The sequence below is a fragment of the Mus pahari genome, chromosome 1 (genome assembly GCF_900095145.1).
Source record: "Mus pahari chromosome 1, PAHARI_EIJ_v1.1, whole genome shotgun sequence".
Classification (NCBI taxonomy): domain Eukaryota; kingdom Metazoa; phylum Chordata; class Mammalia; order Rodentia; family Muridae; genus Mus; species Mus pahari.
The window spans coordinates 61610184-61624561 of NC_034590.1; the positions used below are offsets into that span (position 1 = coordinate 61610184).

Sequence of the window (14378 nt, forward strand, 5' to 3'; positions counted from 1 at the left end):
TTCCTTCTTCTTCTTCTTCTTCTTCTTCTTCTTCTTCTTCTTCTTCTTCTTCTTCTTCTTCTTCTTCTTCTTCTTCTTCTTCTTCTTCTTCTTCTTCAGATTATTTCAAGCAAACAGCTCCCCACAAGGGCAATTACTGGCTCCCAATACAGTTAAAGCACTTTTAGTTAGCATAGACACTCTTAACTGACTTTCATCCAGAATATAAAGGGCTTCTTTCATCATCCCCTTACAAGTCCTGGAAATCATAACTAATGAGAATTTTATTATTTATTTTTACTGGCTTTGGTGGATGAAATACCATCTAGTTTTTGCTTGCATTTGTTGGCTCATTCTTGAGATTCATTGCTCAGCTGTTTGTCTCGTTTTTAAAATGTATTTATTTATTTCTCTTTCAACATGATGCTCTATTAATGCCTTAAAGCTTTGTATTAATATGTCAATCCTATCTGACACTTTTATACATATTCGACTCTCACCCTTGGCATCTTGTTGAACAGACTTGTATCTCCACCTTTCCAGTGTGCAAGGCACAAGAGTAATCATCCGGCTTTGTTGTTGTTTTGTTCTGTTTGCATTTTGTTTTGTTTTGTTTCTGATTTGATTGCATCTGTATTGTTCATTGTGTTTCTGTCTGTCAATTTATTTTCCCAATAGATAAACAGGAGGGTTGAGTTTCTAACTAAAGGTGTCCACTCCCAGAGATAAGATCAGAGTTAAGGGAAACAAATTTCATTTATAGCAGCTGAGCTAAGACTTGGGTCCAGCCTCTCCTTTGTGTGCACCCATGGTAACTATGTGTTTATAGACAGCAGTTTCTTTTCAGAACAAAGAGGAGAGTAAGTCTCTGTAAGCTTACTTGGTTTACTCTTATGAGAAATCAGGATTTGTCCCCTTTAGTGAATAGGAAGCTGGCTTTGTGGATGGCTTATGCGGCACAGGCGGGACAGTGGCAGTGAACTAAGAACTGTGATTGGTTCAAACAGCAGGCATAGCCTGACCAGATTGGCCCTGGACTCCCCCTATTACCTCACTGCATTCTGCAGGTCTGTCCACCAATTACAGGACTCCTTACTGGAAAAACCAACTGCTGGAGAGTGCCAAGCGTCCATAGCAACGCCCCTTTGAAATCAGAAGGGGGAAAGACCGAAGTCAGTTTTCCCGCAGAGCGTCTATGCCTCAGGAGAAGGCACTTAGAATGGATACCCCACCCCCCGACGAGATCCTAGGAAAACAAAACGAAAACCTGCAAAACCAGGATGAGGAACTGGGGTTTAAGGAAATGGATGGTCTGAGAGAAGCTTTGGCCAACCTTAGGGGACTGTCCGAGGAGGAGAAGGGCGAGAAGGCAATGCTCCGCTCCCGCATCCAAGAGCAATCCCAGCTCATCTGCATCCTGAAACGCAGATCCGACGAGGCCCTGGAACGCTGCCAGATCCTAGAACTGCTCAACTCAGAGCTGGAGGAGAAGAGGATGCAGGAGATGGAGACGTTGAAGGCCCAGAGTAAGCACGTCCAAAAGCTGGAGAATCACTTTATGATCCTGGCATCCAACCATGAGCAGATGATTCGCTTAAAGGACGAGCACAAGAATGAAAACGAAAAGCTGAAGGAGGAGAATGAGAGGCTGAGGCAGGAGAACAACAGCCTCTTCAGCCAGGCTCTGAAAGACCAGGAGGCCAAGGTACTGGAGCTCACTACACTCAACAAGGCCCTGGTGCAGGAACTGGAGGTCTCGAAACAGAGATGCGCTCACGAAGCCAGCCAGGCTCAGGCCCGAGAAGAGGAGCTGCTGGGCCTGCAGAACCAGCAAGCTTGTGACCATGCCAAGGAGACCAAGGAGCTGCGCAGCCAGCTGCAGAGCATCAAACAGCAGCACCAGCAGGCCATGGAACAGATGGGAAAGGATCAAGAAGCTAATCTCAACCTGAACCAGGAGCTGCAGGCCAGGCTGCAGACTGTCCTGCGTGAGAAAGAGGAGCTGCTGCAGCTGTCCATGGAGAGAGGCAAGGTGCTTCAGAGCAAACAGGCTGAGATCCGCCAGCTTGAGGAGAAGTTGGAGACAGCAGCCATGGCCAAGAAGCATGCGCTGGAACGCTTTGAGCAAGAGGCAGTGGCCGTTGATAGCAACCTGAGAGTTCGCGAGCTTCAGCGCAGGGTAGATGGGATCCAGAAAGCTTACGATGAGCTGCGTCTTCAATCAGAAGCCTTCAAAAAGCACAGCCTGGATCTTTTAAGCAAAGAGAGAGAACTTAATGCCAAACTCCGCCATCTCTTTCCATAAGAGAAATTGTGCTTCCTGCGGTCTCCAGTTAATACTTCAAGTCTATGTGCCTTAGATTTATGGCAAAAGCAAAGATAATTCATTTACTATACTTTTAAGTACAAAAACTACTTTATTATGACGTTGTTGTTGTTACTGTTGCAGAGTTAATGATAATTTTCAGTTACACCCACTAGAACACATTTAAGATTAAGCAGAGTTCCCACTATGCCTCAAAGATTTAAGATTATCCATATCTTCTACTTTATAACTCACTCATTCTCAGCCTCAGACATCTTCCTATAGATATCGCGAAAAGATGTATGATTTAATGGATCCTAAAATAAACATGCTATCATGAACAAAAAGGGAAGACACAGCCCCATTAGCCACTGCAGAACAATAGGCTTACAACACTGTAGGTGGGCGTATCAACAAACAGAAGTCAGCATGGTGGTACAAAAACTTCTCAGCAAAAAGGCTCTGATTGGATCTGATTTTGTATTAGCTTGGCAAAGCAAATGTATGATCTTTCAGTTGTGTGCCAAAGTGTAAAAGCTCGCTCTGATACATTCTATTGAGCATTAAGATTCAAGTTCGTTATGTCAACCAATTCTAATATTTCCTGCAAGTTTATCTTACTTCCACTTTCTTGGTTTTCTCCTTAATAACAGAGAGGATTTAGACATTCTCTACTGAGACTTTCGATGTTTCCTTTTCTATTTTACAATATGCTAGTAGGCAAAAATACCTCAATTTAAGGCAACTAGTCATAGCAGGTTGGATAGGGTTTTGGTAGCAGCTCATATATTGTTTTCTGTTTCTGTCAATACATTGTGTAATTTCGTGTTTTAAAAGTCCAAGCTGAATGTATACTTCTGGCACTCTTTGCAGGAATGATTCAGTTTTGTAAAAGTAGCTCTTTAACATAGTTAAATGTAGATTAATGTAAAGTTCCTAAGGAAGTAAAGTTATCAAGTTAATTTCCAGAATATAATTTATTTTTTTATTTCTCCCATATTTAGTCATTGTTATATGCAATTATGAATACCTATAAGATTATAGCATAGCAATTTTCTCATTCATTTGGTGCCAGGAACATCAAAAGTTACATAGCAAGTTCGATTTACTTAAAAAAAAACCTATTACTTGGGGGCTTTCTTTGCCTGTTGTTGTTAGTTGTTTGTTTGTTTTGTGTGAGAGAGAGAAACGTACACAGCCCAGGTTGCCCTTGAACTTATTTCATAGACAATGTCATGATATAAATGAAGAAGGAAGCATAGAGAATGTGATTGTTGTATAACAAGTATTTTTCTTTAATGATTTGTCTTTAGACTTTTTGTGTGTGGGTGCTTTGCCTGCATGTATGTACGCATCATGTGTGTATCCGAGGAGCTCAGAAGATGGCATCAGATTCTCTGGAACTAGAGTCATAGATAGTTGTGAGCTGCCATGAACTGNGCCAAGGTCCTTAGCAAGAGCAGTAAGTGCTCTTAGCCACTGGCTCCTCTCTCCACCCACCGCTGAGTCAAACACTTTTCACACTCAAAGAGAGGATGCGTTGTCACTATTTTATAGATGAGACAGTGAGACCCTAAGAGGGTGGCTTATCTAGAGCCATGAAGACCCAGAGAGGCTGAGGGAGATGTAAACCGAAGGCTCTTAGGCAGGATGCCAGGGGACTCCTTGACTTGCTTTAATCCTCATCACTGTCACAAAAATCAGTGTTTTAACAAAGGACATCATACTTTTATTCTTGTGCATGACCCTGCCAACAAAGTAACCAAGTCTGCTTTCTGGCTCTAAATCCCATGCTTCCTCCAAGTATATAAACTACCCTTGAAACACAAACACACACATGATGGGGGTTGGTTATTCCTTGTGTGCTACAGCCCTTTGTATCTCTGACCATTCAAGAATAAGCAACCAGGGTAGCTACTAGAGTGCTCGCCTCTATAAAGTAATAGTTATCATTGGAACAACTTGACAACGTATACGTTGGCTTATTCTAAACCGTTATCTTTAAAGGGGAAACTTTCAAAGCAAAATAACCAAACCCTTTCCTAAAACAGACCTTACTTCTTTCAATGCTTTCAAGCCGTCACCCTAATATGAAGGTCAACAAAATAGAGAGGCTAAGCTTAAATAAAACACCTTGTCTGCTGTGATGCCGAACTAAGCGTGATGTCTTGGAAAAGTACAAAACCGTAAGTCTTCGGTGTACCCTGAAGGATGAGTCTAAGTTCTAAAGACGGGTAAGATTTTGCAAAGAGAAGCATTGATGAACTGCCATGTTTTCAGAGCACTGCCCCTGTCTCAGTGAGAACTGAATTCAGGTTAGTCCTTCGGAAAGGGTGGGTGGAAAAAACCTACATCTCCACAGCTCCATTCTATTGAGGTTTAGGGAAAAAGTCTTAGAAGGAGCCCTGGCACCAGTGCCTATTGTTCTACCAAGCCCTCTCTCACCAAGCTACCTATGGAGTGGCTGGGTCAGGGTCCTGACCAAGTGAATCTACCTTCCCCACTACAAGACTGAGCAGACCTTTAAGATCTAACCATTAGGGCACAAGGAAAAAGGACTGTACCTCTTACTTCTCTCCCTAATACCTACCGAACCAGTTGGCGTGTCTTCCAGCGTCCATTGTCCCAAACCAGGCCATCTGGAAATACTTCAGCCACGCGTTTCCAGAGGTCATGTTGCCATGATGAATTCAGATGAATCAGGTTATACCACTGTGATGGGGATGAGGCTAATTCGCGCTATGTCCTGGGAAGATCTAGAATGAAGGGGGATGAATGTTTAATGGGCCACTAACGGTCTCTGGTGTACGGTATCCACTTACGTTCCCACATCCATGCTGGTCAGGGAGTACTTTTTAAAGAAATTTAAGTATAAATCTTGAAAACAGTTATCAGAATGTGGACCACTGGCTAAGAGTAGGCTTTTGCAGTTATTTTCCATCTTCCTAAGAACTCACTGATATCTTCTAAATGCTCTAAGCATCTTAAGCCTAATGACCTGGGCTGTGCAGCTGAACCTCACTACTTGGTGAGCATCTCCCTTGGAAAAATTCAAGAACAAAGCACTTTCCACTTGTAAAACAAACCAAGACAAACTTCCCCTTGAAAAACCTGTCTGTCATTCACGACACATCTAATTGATTTTGATATCCCACAAGCCCCAACTCCACAGGCCCACAGGGGGACAGTGGCCTTTGCCAGTTGCCAGATTGTTCTCATCCACATTCTGACCCACTCTTCTGTGGTCTCATCTAAAATAATTTTCTCTTTCCTGTTGAAGGTTTAGTTCAGTTTGGATCTTAAATGTCCACATGCCCATGTGCCAAAGCTTGGTCCCCAGAGGGATCACCATTGGGAAGACTTTAGGACTTGGGGCTTAAGAGAAGGTCCTTAAGTCACTTGCTCCTGGAGGGGACTGTGAGATCCCGGGCAGTCCCTCTTTCTTTGCTCTCTGACCATGAGGTGGGTCACCTTGCTCTTCTGTGTGCTCCAGACATGATACACTGCCAGTCCCCACAGCAAGGGGGCTAAGTAATCGTGAACTAAAATTGCAAAACTGTAAGTGAAAATAAAGCTCTCCCCCTTATCAGCCAACTGTCTCAGCATTTGTTATAGTGATGGAAAGCCAACATAAGATTATATATTCAGTGCATCATTATAGCAGCAAACAATTAATTAGAAATGGCTTAAACAGCATTAAAGAGCAAGCAGGTAACTTTACCTTTTTAGATTCAACACAACTGTGGTGAAATTTTGTTTAAAAGCTCTTTGTTATATAAATATCTTCAGGATACATTTGGGTAGGTGAAACAATATAATATAAAATATCTCATGTCCTGGGGAAAAGATAGGAAGCTATGAAAACAATTTATTTCTAGACATACAAATATATATTGAATATATACCAATGAAAGTGGTTATTAGTGGTGTAGCGGGCCATAGGGAAATGAAGTTGTCAGAAATAAGATTTGGAATGAAACTTCTCGGTCTGGACAACTTTTATGTCTTTTGATTTTTGAACCATACACCACCTTACAAATCCAAAAGATAACATTTAAAATAAATATGTGTAACTTAAAGTGAAAGAATCTTCTGCAGGTCTGCCTAATTTCCAGTAGGCTCCATTTCTATGTAAATTATTTAAGGCCTGCAGAATTTTCTTTCTCCAACTAGGCAGGCAAAATCTATTTTGGAGCAATCCTGACAGATCTGGGTCAGGTCACTGAGCTGGAAGCTGCAACTCTCACAAATGTTCAATAGCATATGGAAAATCACAAAATCTTTCTGTACACCAAAGAGTGCCTCCTAGAACCTAGCATCTCTCTCTTACATTTAGAGACTTGAATGTCATTGTCTTTTCTCATGGATCTTCACATTTTATGAAAGCTTGGATTTTATATACTTACCTTCACTGGTGTGCATCCACTGTACATGATAATGTATTACAAGGACTGCTTTCATGCAGGTGGACAGTGTTCCTTGAGCATATTTCCCATCTCCCCACTCTACTCCTATTGTTCCCTTTTAGTCCTAGACATTTACACTTCTACTTTTGTGTCACATGTATGTTTAACATATGCATATACATATATGATTTTATGTATCTGTATAAAATTTAGAAGTGACAAATGAAAGAAAACACAAAACTTTTGTCTTTCTGAAACTAACGTACTTTGCATAATATGATTATCCCCAGCCATTTCTATTGTCCCATATAACACAACTTTGTTGTCCTTTATGGCTAAAAAAAGAGTTTCATTCTGTTTATGTACATTACTTTTTGTCCGTTCCTATACTGATGGGTACCCTGATTGGATCTATAACCTAGCTATTGTGAACTGTGCTACAAAAATCATAGTTATAACAATATTCCCACGATATGACTTGGAGTCCTTTGGTAGATACACAGAAATAGCTAGGTTATAAGATAAACCTCCTAAGTTTTAGGAGAAACTCCGTACAGATTTACGTGGTGTACCTCCTCCTCACAGTGCCTGTGGTTTCTACTGTCCGTATCCTTACAAGGATTGATGCCATTTTACTGCCTGTTTTCCTGACTAGAGTGAGATGCAATTTCACTGTAGAATAATTTGCTTTTCTCTAATGGCCAGTGATACTGGACATACTTGCATATGTTTATTGGACATTTTTATTCCACTTATTAGCCCATTTGTTGATTGAGTTGTTTGATTTCTTACCTAGTTTTAGGAGTTCGTCATATGTACTAGGTGCTAATTCTATGCCAGATGTATAACTAACAAAGGTTTCCCTCCAATGCTGTAGGGTGTCTCTTCACCTGATTATTTCTTTTGCTGGGTAGAATAATTTTAATTTCGTGTGATCCCATTTTCCAGTTGTTAGCGTCATTTCCTGAACAACTGGGGTCCTATCCAGAAAGGCCTTCTCTATATCTTGAAATATGTTTATCCTGCCTTTCCCTCTAATGGTTCGAAGTTTCAGGTTTTACTTTAAGACTTTTGATCCATTTCCAGTTGATTTTTACACACAGTGAGGGATAAAGATTCAGCTTCATTCTTTTACATGTATATATCTGGTTTTTCTCAGCACCATTTGTTTCAGAAGAGGTTATTCATTTTGTAATGTATATTTTTGGCATCTTTATCAAAATTCAGATGATTATGGCTGCATGGGTTTATATTTTATATCTTCTATCCTGTTATAACCTTGGATTTTAGGGATGCAAGTCATTTCTCATATGCTGTCTTTTAGACTTTGGATAGTGGTTTTTCTTTTTGCTCTAGCAGAGGGATGTCGGCAGAGGCAGGGCAAGCTAAGCTATTATCGTCTTTCAGTCTTCCTACATTGTATCCATCTAATAGATTGCTTCTTGTTATCTATTCTAGGCCAGGCACTGCATTAAGTCCTGGGATACAATGCAAATAAGATCTTATTATCATTGAATTTGCTGCCAACAGATGAGAAAGAATGTTCACGAACCCGATGAATGGGAAAGCACACACGGTCTCCACACCTAATCTAGGAGGAATGAGAAAAGGCTTTTTCTAGAAATGAATTGTGTAGTAACATCTTAGAAGTAGAAAGTACAGATTGTCTAAGACAGTGGTTCTCAGTCTCCCTAATACTGTGACCCTTTAATACAGTTCCTCAAGTTGTGGTGGCCCCAACCATAAAGTCATTTTTACTGCTACCTCATAACTTAAATTTCGCTACAGTTATTAATCATAATGCAAATATCTGATATGAGGGATACTGGATATGTGAGTCCTCTGAAGGGTACCTCAGCCTCCAAAGGGGTTGTAACCCACAGGCTGAGAACCTCTGGTCTCAGAAAAGAAAAAAACATTCAATGGTTAAAAGTGTTAGACGGCCATGGAACGTCTGATTCCTTCATTCAGCCCTGTCCTCCCCCTCCCCTCCAACCCCAGAGTGATCTTAAAGAAAGAGTATCTGGGTAGAGAGAAAACAAGAGAACTAAAATTTTGAGTAATACAAATATAAACAGAACCAGGCATGAATTTTACATAGGTGTAAATATGGAGAGAGATAAACTCTCCTAACAACTCTAGAAATGGCATTTTAAATGAATGTTCTTAATGAACATATTCTAATGGAAATGGAACTGCAAGGAGGTCATTGCCAGTTGTATTCATTAGGACTAGTGGTTAGTGGGAATGCCAAAACAACTACATCTATTTCAGTTACAGCAAAAAAAGATATGGTAATGTTGTTAAGGAACAAAACTTTTAGTGCTTGAAGGCAGATATAAAAGAAGTTTAAAGATCTTTTAGTCTTAAATTCAAATAAGTAGTATTCTAAATTCACAATATCTTTCTTTTACCAATACTTATTTCTTAGCTTCATCAATTGAATGCCTGAAGGCAAAGGCAACCCAGTGCTGTGAAGATCCCTAAGGCCATGTGTGTGACTGCTAAAAACTATTTCTAAATACCTCCTCTTAGAAGAGAGGCTGATACTGTGGCTGGACAGAAAAAGAGCATTATGACCCTGAACCATCTAGGTGCAGTAGAAACAGACACTGATGTTGTTTTTAGAAAGCGAAGACCAACATTAGAGTGGATCTCAATGGCCAAAGAGTAATTTGATTATCAAAATAATAATATTGAGTGAAATATAGGAGCTTTTTACAAGTATGAATTCATCACAATAGACAGAAAGAGGAAGGAAGAAAACCAGAGTCAAACAATAACAAAGACAAAAATAAATAAAATAATCATAGGTCTTCTAACTTATTTCTCTGAAAATTGACTATTAAAGGGAATTGAGTAGACATTTAGTCTACTTTTCCTGTTCCCTGTATTTTAAAGAAAAAAACAGCTCATGTATGATGATACAAAGTAGTGTTCAATAGCACATAAAAAGAATATATATATGTATGAATGTGTATATATATACATATATATACACACATATTATATATATATATATGTGTGTGTGTGTGTGTGTGTGTGTATAACCTTACAACTTGTAGAGAAGTAATCTAACACTGAATAAGGATTAATAAACTTAACATTGTTCCATGTGCTTATACTTGGCCCCAAGACTCAGATTTGGGATGTAAAGGCAAGACAATCTCATGATTGAGTTCATTCTGGGCTACCTAGAGTGAATTCTGGGCTAGCTTGGGCTACATAGCAAGATCCTGTAAGGAGAGGTGAGAAGAGAGAGAGCAGGAGGAAAGGGGAGAGAAAAGAGGGAAAGGTTAGTGGAGAATTCTATAAGCCGGCCACTGACCATCATTAGAAAACACTGGCCAGAAAACATTAGGCATTGTGTACTTCCAATATGTGCAGTCCACATAGCAGAGCAACACTACCCAGAACATATTCCAAGGATTCTGAATCTTCAGAAAATGATTCTGGCCCAGGAAACTAACTTCCTGTTTCGATGGAGGGGGGAATAGATAGTGGGAGAGGTAAAGTGATTTCACAAGCAAGCACATCTAAAATGTGTATTATTGGACAGGACAATGCAACTGGTTCCCAACAAGTGGCAATGGGGAAATGGGAGAAGTGCTGTTCTGGGTTAAAAGGAACTTAAGACAAATCAAATGGACTGATGTGTGGAATTGAAGGCCTTGATTGGGGCAAGTTAGCTGCAACACAGTTGAAAAAGGAAGGAGTTTAAATATCAAGAAATCAAAGAGGCCTGGAAGTAGTTCAGTAATAGAGCATTGGCTTAGCACACACAAAGGCCCATGTTCTCCTCAGCACCAGGATAAGGTCCATAATGACTTTATTAGTTATAGTCACGGTGTTGTAGTTATGGAACTAAAATAGCCTTATAAGAAAAAATGTCCAGTGGCACATGTAGTTGTGGTTCCTATGATTTATTCTAAAATTTCTCAACAAAATGAGCAAGAGGGTGAAGCAAGTGAGGCCCTATATTTCTAAATATGGATGATGGGCCCATAGGGAATCGGTATGTTATTATTTTCACCTTATGTCTAATTTAAGATTTTCTGCATATAAAGAACATTGGAAAGTTCTGGAGTTTCTTTTCTTGTTCTCTCTCTCTCTCTCTCTCTCTCTCTCTCTCTCTCTCTCTCATTTGAGACATTGTCTTACTATGTAGCTTGGGAACTTACTATGTAGACCAGGATGCCCTTGAACTCGTAGAGATCTGCCTACCTCTGGATCCCAGTTGTTGGGATTAAAGACATGCACCACCACATCCACTTTGGCATTTTTGGAGAAAGCAACATTTAGAATGGACCGTGAGATGGCATCGACTCTAGAAGGAAGGACTTTGCTGTGATGACAAGACAAGCATCATTTGCACCCTTCCAACTATTTGGGCTTGACTTCTATACTGTTTACCCCTCTGCTATCAGTAGCAACATGTTCTCCCCTCTGCCATCAGCAGCAACAATGGGTCTTCACTGATGGAGAGACATACCACAAAAGGGCTTCATCAATGGAAAGGTTTCAGAAAATCTGCTTGCTAGATACTGTTACTGACCTGGTTCTTCCACTGAGAACCAGTCGTGGCCCCTTCTGCTCTTTCTGCCCCTCATAATTTATGGGTTATTGATAAATGGAAAAACAAACATGAAATGAGCACTTTGGTCTTTGTAATATATGTACTCTTCTTTCTGTACTGAAACCTCTTACATGTGACTCGGCTGCACACTCTGCTGTCTGGGATCTTCCTTAGGAAATGTATCAATGTAGTCACTGTGGTCTTTATGGATGATCTGCTACATTGGCATTTACCATTGGCATCAATCCCCCTTCTAACCTTGGGGATCCTGTATTGTAAATGTAAAGGTGAAAGCAAGCAAACCAACACGCCCACAAAAGCAAAGTGCATTTGCCAGATTCCTTGCTGGCTACATGGGTTTGGAAGGCTCAGTAAGTGGAGGCCCTAATAGAACAGTGTTAGAGGGTCTTCTTGAGTGCCTTACCTCTGCACCTACATCATAAATGGCTTTGCTGCATCCTTTCTGGTCACTTGGGCCATTCGCTCTGGACAGTGAAAGCCCTATGCCATATAGGTACTCTTGCAATTATTTGGAGAGTCCCACAGTGGGGAAGAACAAGAGTCTCCAGACGCCCAGCCGGTTGGCTTATGAGAATGAACCCCCTCACAGGTGTAACATCAAGCCCCAGTCAAACCTTTGGATCTTTCCCCAAATCTGACTAAACCCCTTGAGAATACCAGAGTCACATTGCTGATCCCCTTACACACACACACACACACACACACACACACACACACACACACACACATATTTGGGCTTCTTTTCATATTCCAGTTTTACCACATGGCTGCTATAATCAATGACAAAAACTCAGTTTAAAACAACAGAAATGTATTGCCTCCATTCCAGAAGCTAAACTCAGAAATCAAGCTGTAGGCAAGGCTGTGCTAACTCCCATGGCTGCAGGGTAGACTTCTTTCTAGACTCAGTCTCTTCTTGTTTGCTGGCAACTTTTAGCACTTTTGACTTACAAACACGATGCCCCAGTTATCTAGTCAGCTTCTCCCTGCTGTATTTTTGTATTGTGTCTTCTTCACTGTTTGCCTTGCTTCCTCCTCCCTCCTACTCTGCCTTTTTTTTTTCTTCCTCTTCCTCAACCCCCTTCCCCTTCTTTGATAGTCTTATGTAGCCGGTTGGCTTTAAATTTGCTATATAACCAAATCTGGCCCTGAAGCTTTGGTGTTTCTGCCTTAACCCTTTCCATGCAGGACTTCGGGTGTGCCCCACCTTGCCCCATTTCTATGATTCTGAAGATCAAACAAGGGTGATGCAAGTGCTAGACAAAGACTTTACCAACTAAGTCCCAAATCTCAAAAATGTTTTTATTCTTATTTTCTTATTTAAAGTTTGTCTGTTTGGTTGGTTTTTCGAGACAGGGTTTCTCTGTATAGCCCTGGCTGTCCTGGAACTCACTTTGTGGACCAGGCTGGCTTTGAACTCAGAAATCTGCCTGCCTCTGTCTCCCAAGTGCTGGGATTAAAGGCGTGAGCCACCACACCCAGCTTATTTAAAGTTTTTATTACAAATGAAAGACTTTTGTTTTTGTTTTAGTGTGTGTGTGTGTGTGTGTGTGTGTGTGTGTGTGATATGCATGGGGGAGTTGCCTGTGTTACAGTGTGCAGGCAAAGGTCAAGAACCAACTTTGCATGGTTGGTTCTCTCCTTTTACCTTCCTGTGGTTTTGGGGGATTGGACACAGTCACTCGGCTTGTACAGCAAGAATCTTTTCCTGCTGAGTGATGTTGCCAGCCTTACATTATATAAGGACACTAGTGATACGTGTTCACCATAACAGCCCTATTTCAAGTATACTAGCATTGTAAAAATCCCATTTTTCATGTAGGGTTGAGGGATTAGGAGGGATGGGACCACGTCCTTAACAATCATTACCTCCCTTATAACCGGCTGAAGTCTTCTTAGAGTCCATCAAGGTTTGATACCATCTTCGTCTTTTAGTTTCCCAAATGAAAATTATATATATATATATATATGTCTCAGAGAGGAGTTCACAGTCTTCTCCAAACTGAGAAGTCTATTGTTGAAGGACTAAAGATCTCACGGTAGGGAAAAAAAGATTGTGTCATGGGAAAACAAAGAATGCTAACAAAGAAAATATTGATCTGCTGCCTGCCATTCATTGATTTTCATGTTGTATTGCTTGCTTGCTACAAGCTAAAGAGGATTGTAATGACAGTCAGAGTGCCCATGACGTTCTTGTGCATGTGTAATCACATCCTTAGTTCATTTGCCGATATCACAGATGCTGAGATGTCTGTTGCACACTATTTCTCTTCTTGTGGCTCATTTGTCTTCCTTTCAGGTGCCCACTTTGGATTTCGTCTTAAACACCTCCTTAGGAAACACGTTCCTGATCATCCTGATCTTTTATTCACCAGATGTAATTCTCATTTCAGAGACTTACTGTTTAATAAACTCACCCCTTCTAGGTCTTTCTGAACTCTGGCTTTCTGTTTCAACCCCAGTGTTCCGGCCCAAACTCTTCTCCAAGCTGACAGAATAGAACTGGCTTCTCTCAGCTGACTGGATTGCTCTGCTTGGCTTCATACTAACTCTGGCGATCTGTTCTACTCTTCTGGTTCCTTCTCATTTTCTGGCTCACCTGCAACCTGTCTCTCTAAAACTCTTTCAGCAAAACTGCCTCCTCTCTTTCTCTCTGCGCTGCTCTTTTAAGTTGATTCTGTTCCTGTGCTATTTTCCTGAGAGTTGGGTGTATTCTATCTCCGACCTACTCTGTCAGATCTTTCTCTGATTCACCACTTTGTCTGCCACTCAATTAGACATCATTTTCAAACATGGCCACACAAAATTAGTGTGTGTTTATCCTGGAAGAGTTAAGAGTAAAAGTAATTAAATGTGTAGGAGGCACGGAAATCCTTGTGCTCACAGATAAGTGTTAGGGGAACCAGAAATATTAAATACACATTGTTGTCTCTTCAAAGAGACACCACCCAGAAAGCTGGGAGCAAAAATAGCCTGGTAACATTTACACTGTGTGGCAGAGACCACAACGGATCCTCCCCTAGACCCTTAATTTGAGCTTGTTTTTCTCTGCCAATCTATAAAATCCATTGTGATGGTTTGAATATGCTTA

The 14378-nt window shown here is 40.8% G+C and overlaps 1 protein-coding gene across 1 annotated transcript; it reads left to right on the forward strand.

Moving 5' to 3' along the window:
* The first annotated feature begins 916 nt into the window (after window positions 1-916).
* Ccdc89 (coiled-coil domain containing 89) lies at window positions 917-3255 on the forward strand. The gene has a single exon (XM_021222107.1). It carries the CDS (start codon window positions 1175-1177, stop codon window positions 2282-2284), a length of 1110 nt encoding a protein of 369 aa, XP_021077766.1. The 5' UTR covers window positions 917-1174; the 3' UTR covers window positions 2285-3255.
* Window positions 3256-14378: the final 11123 nt, after the last annotated feature.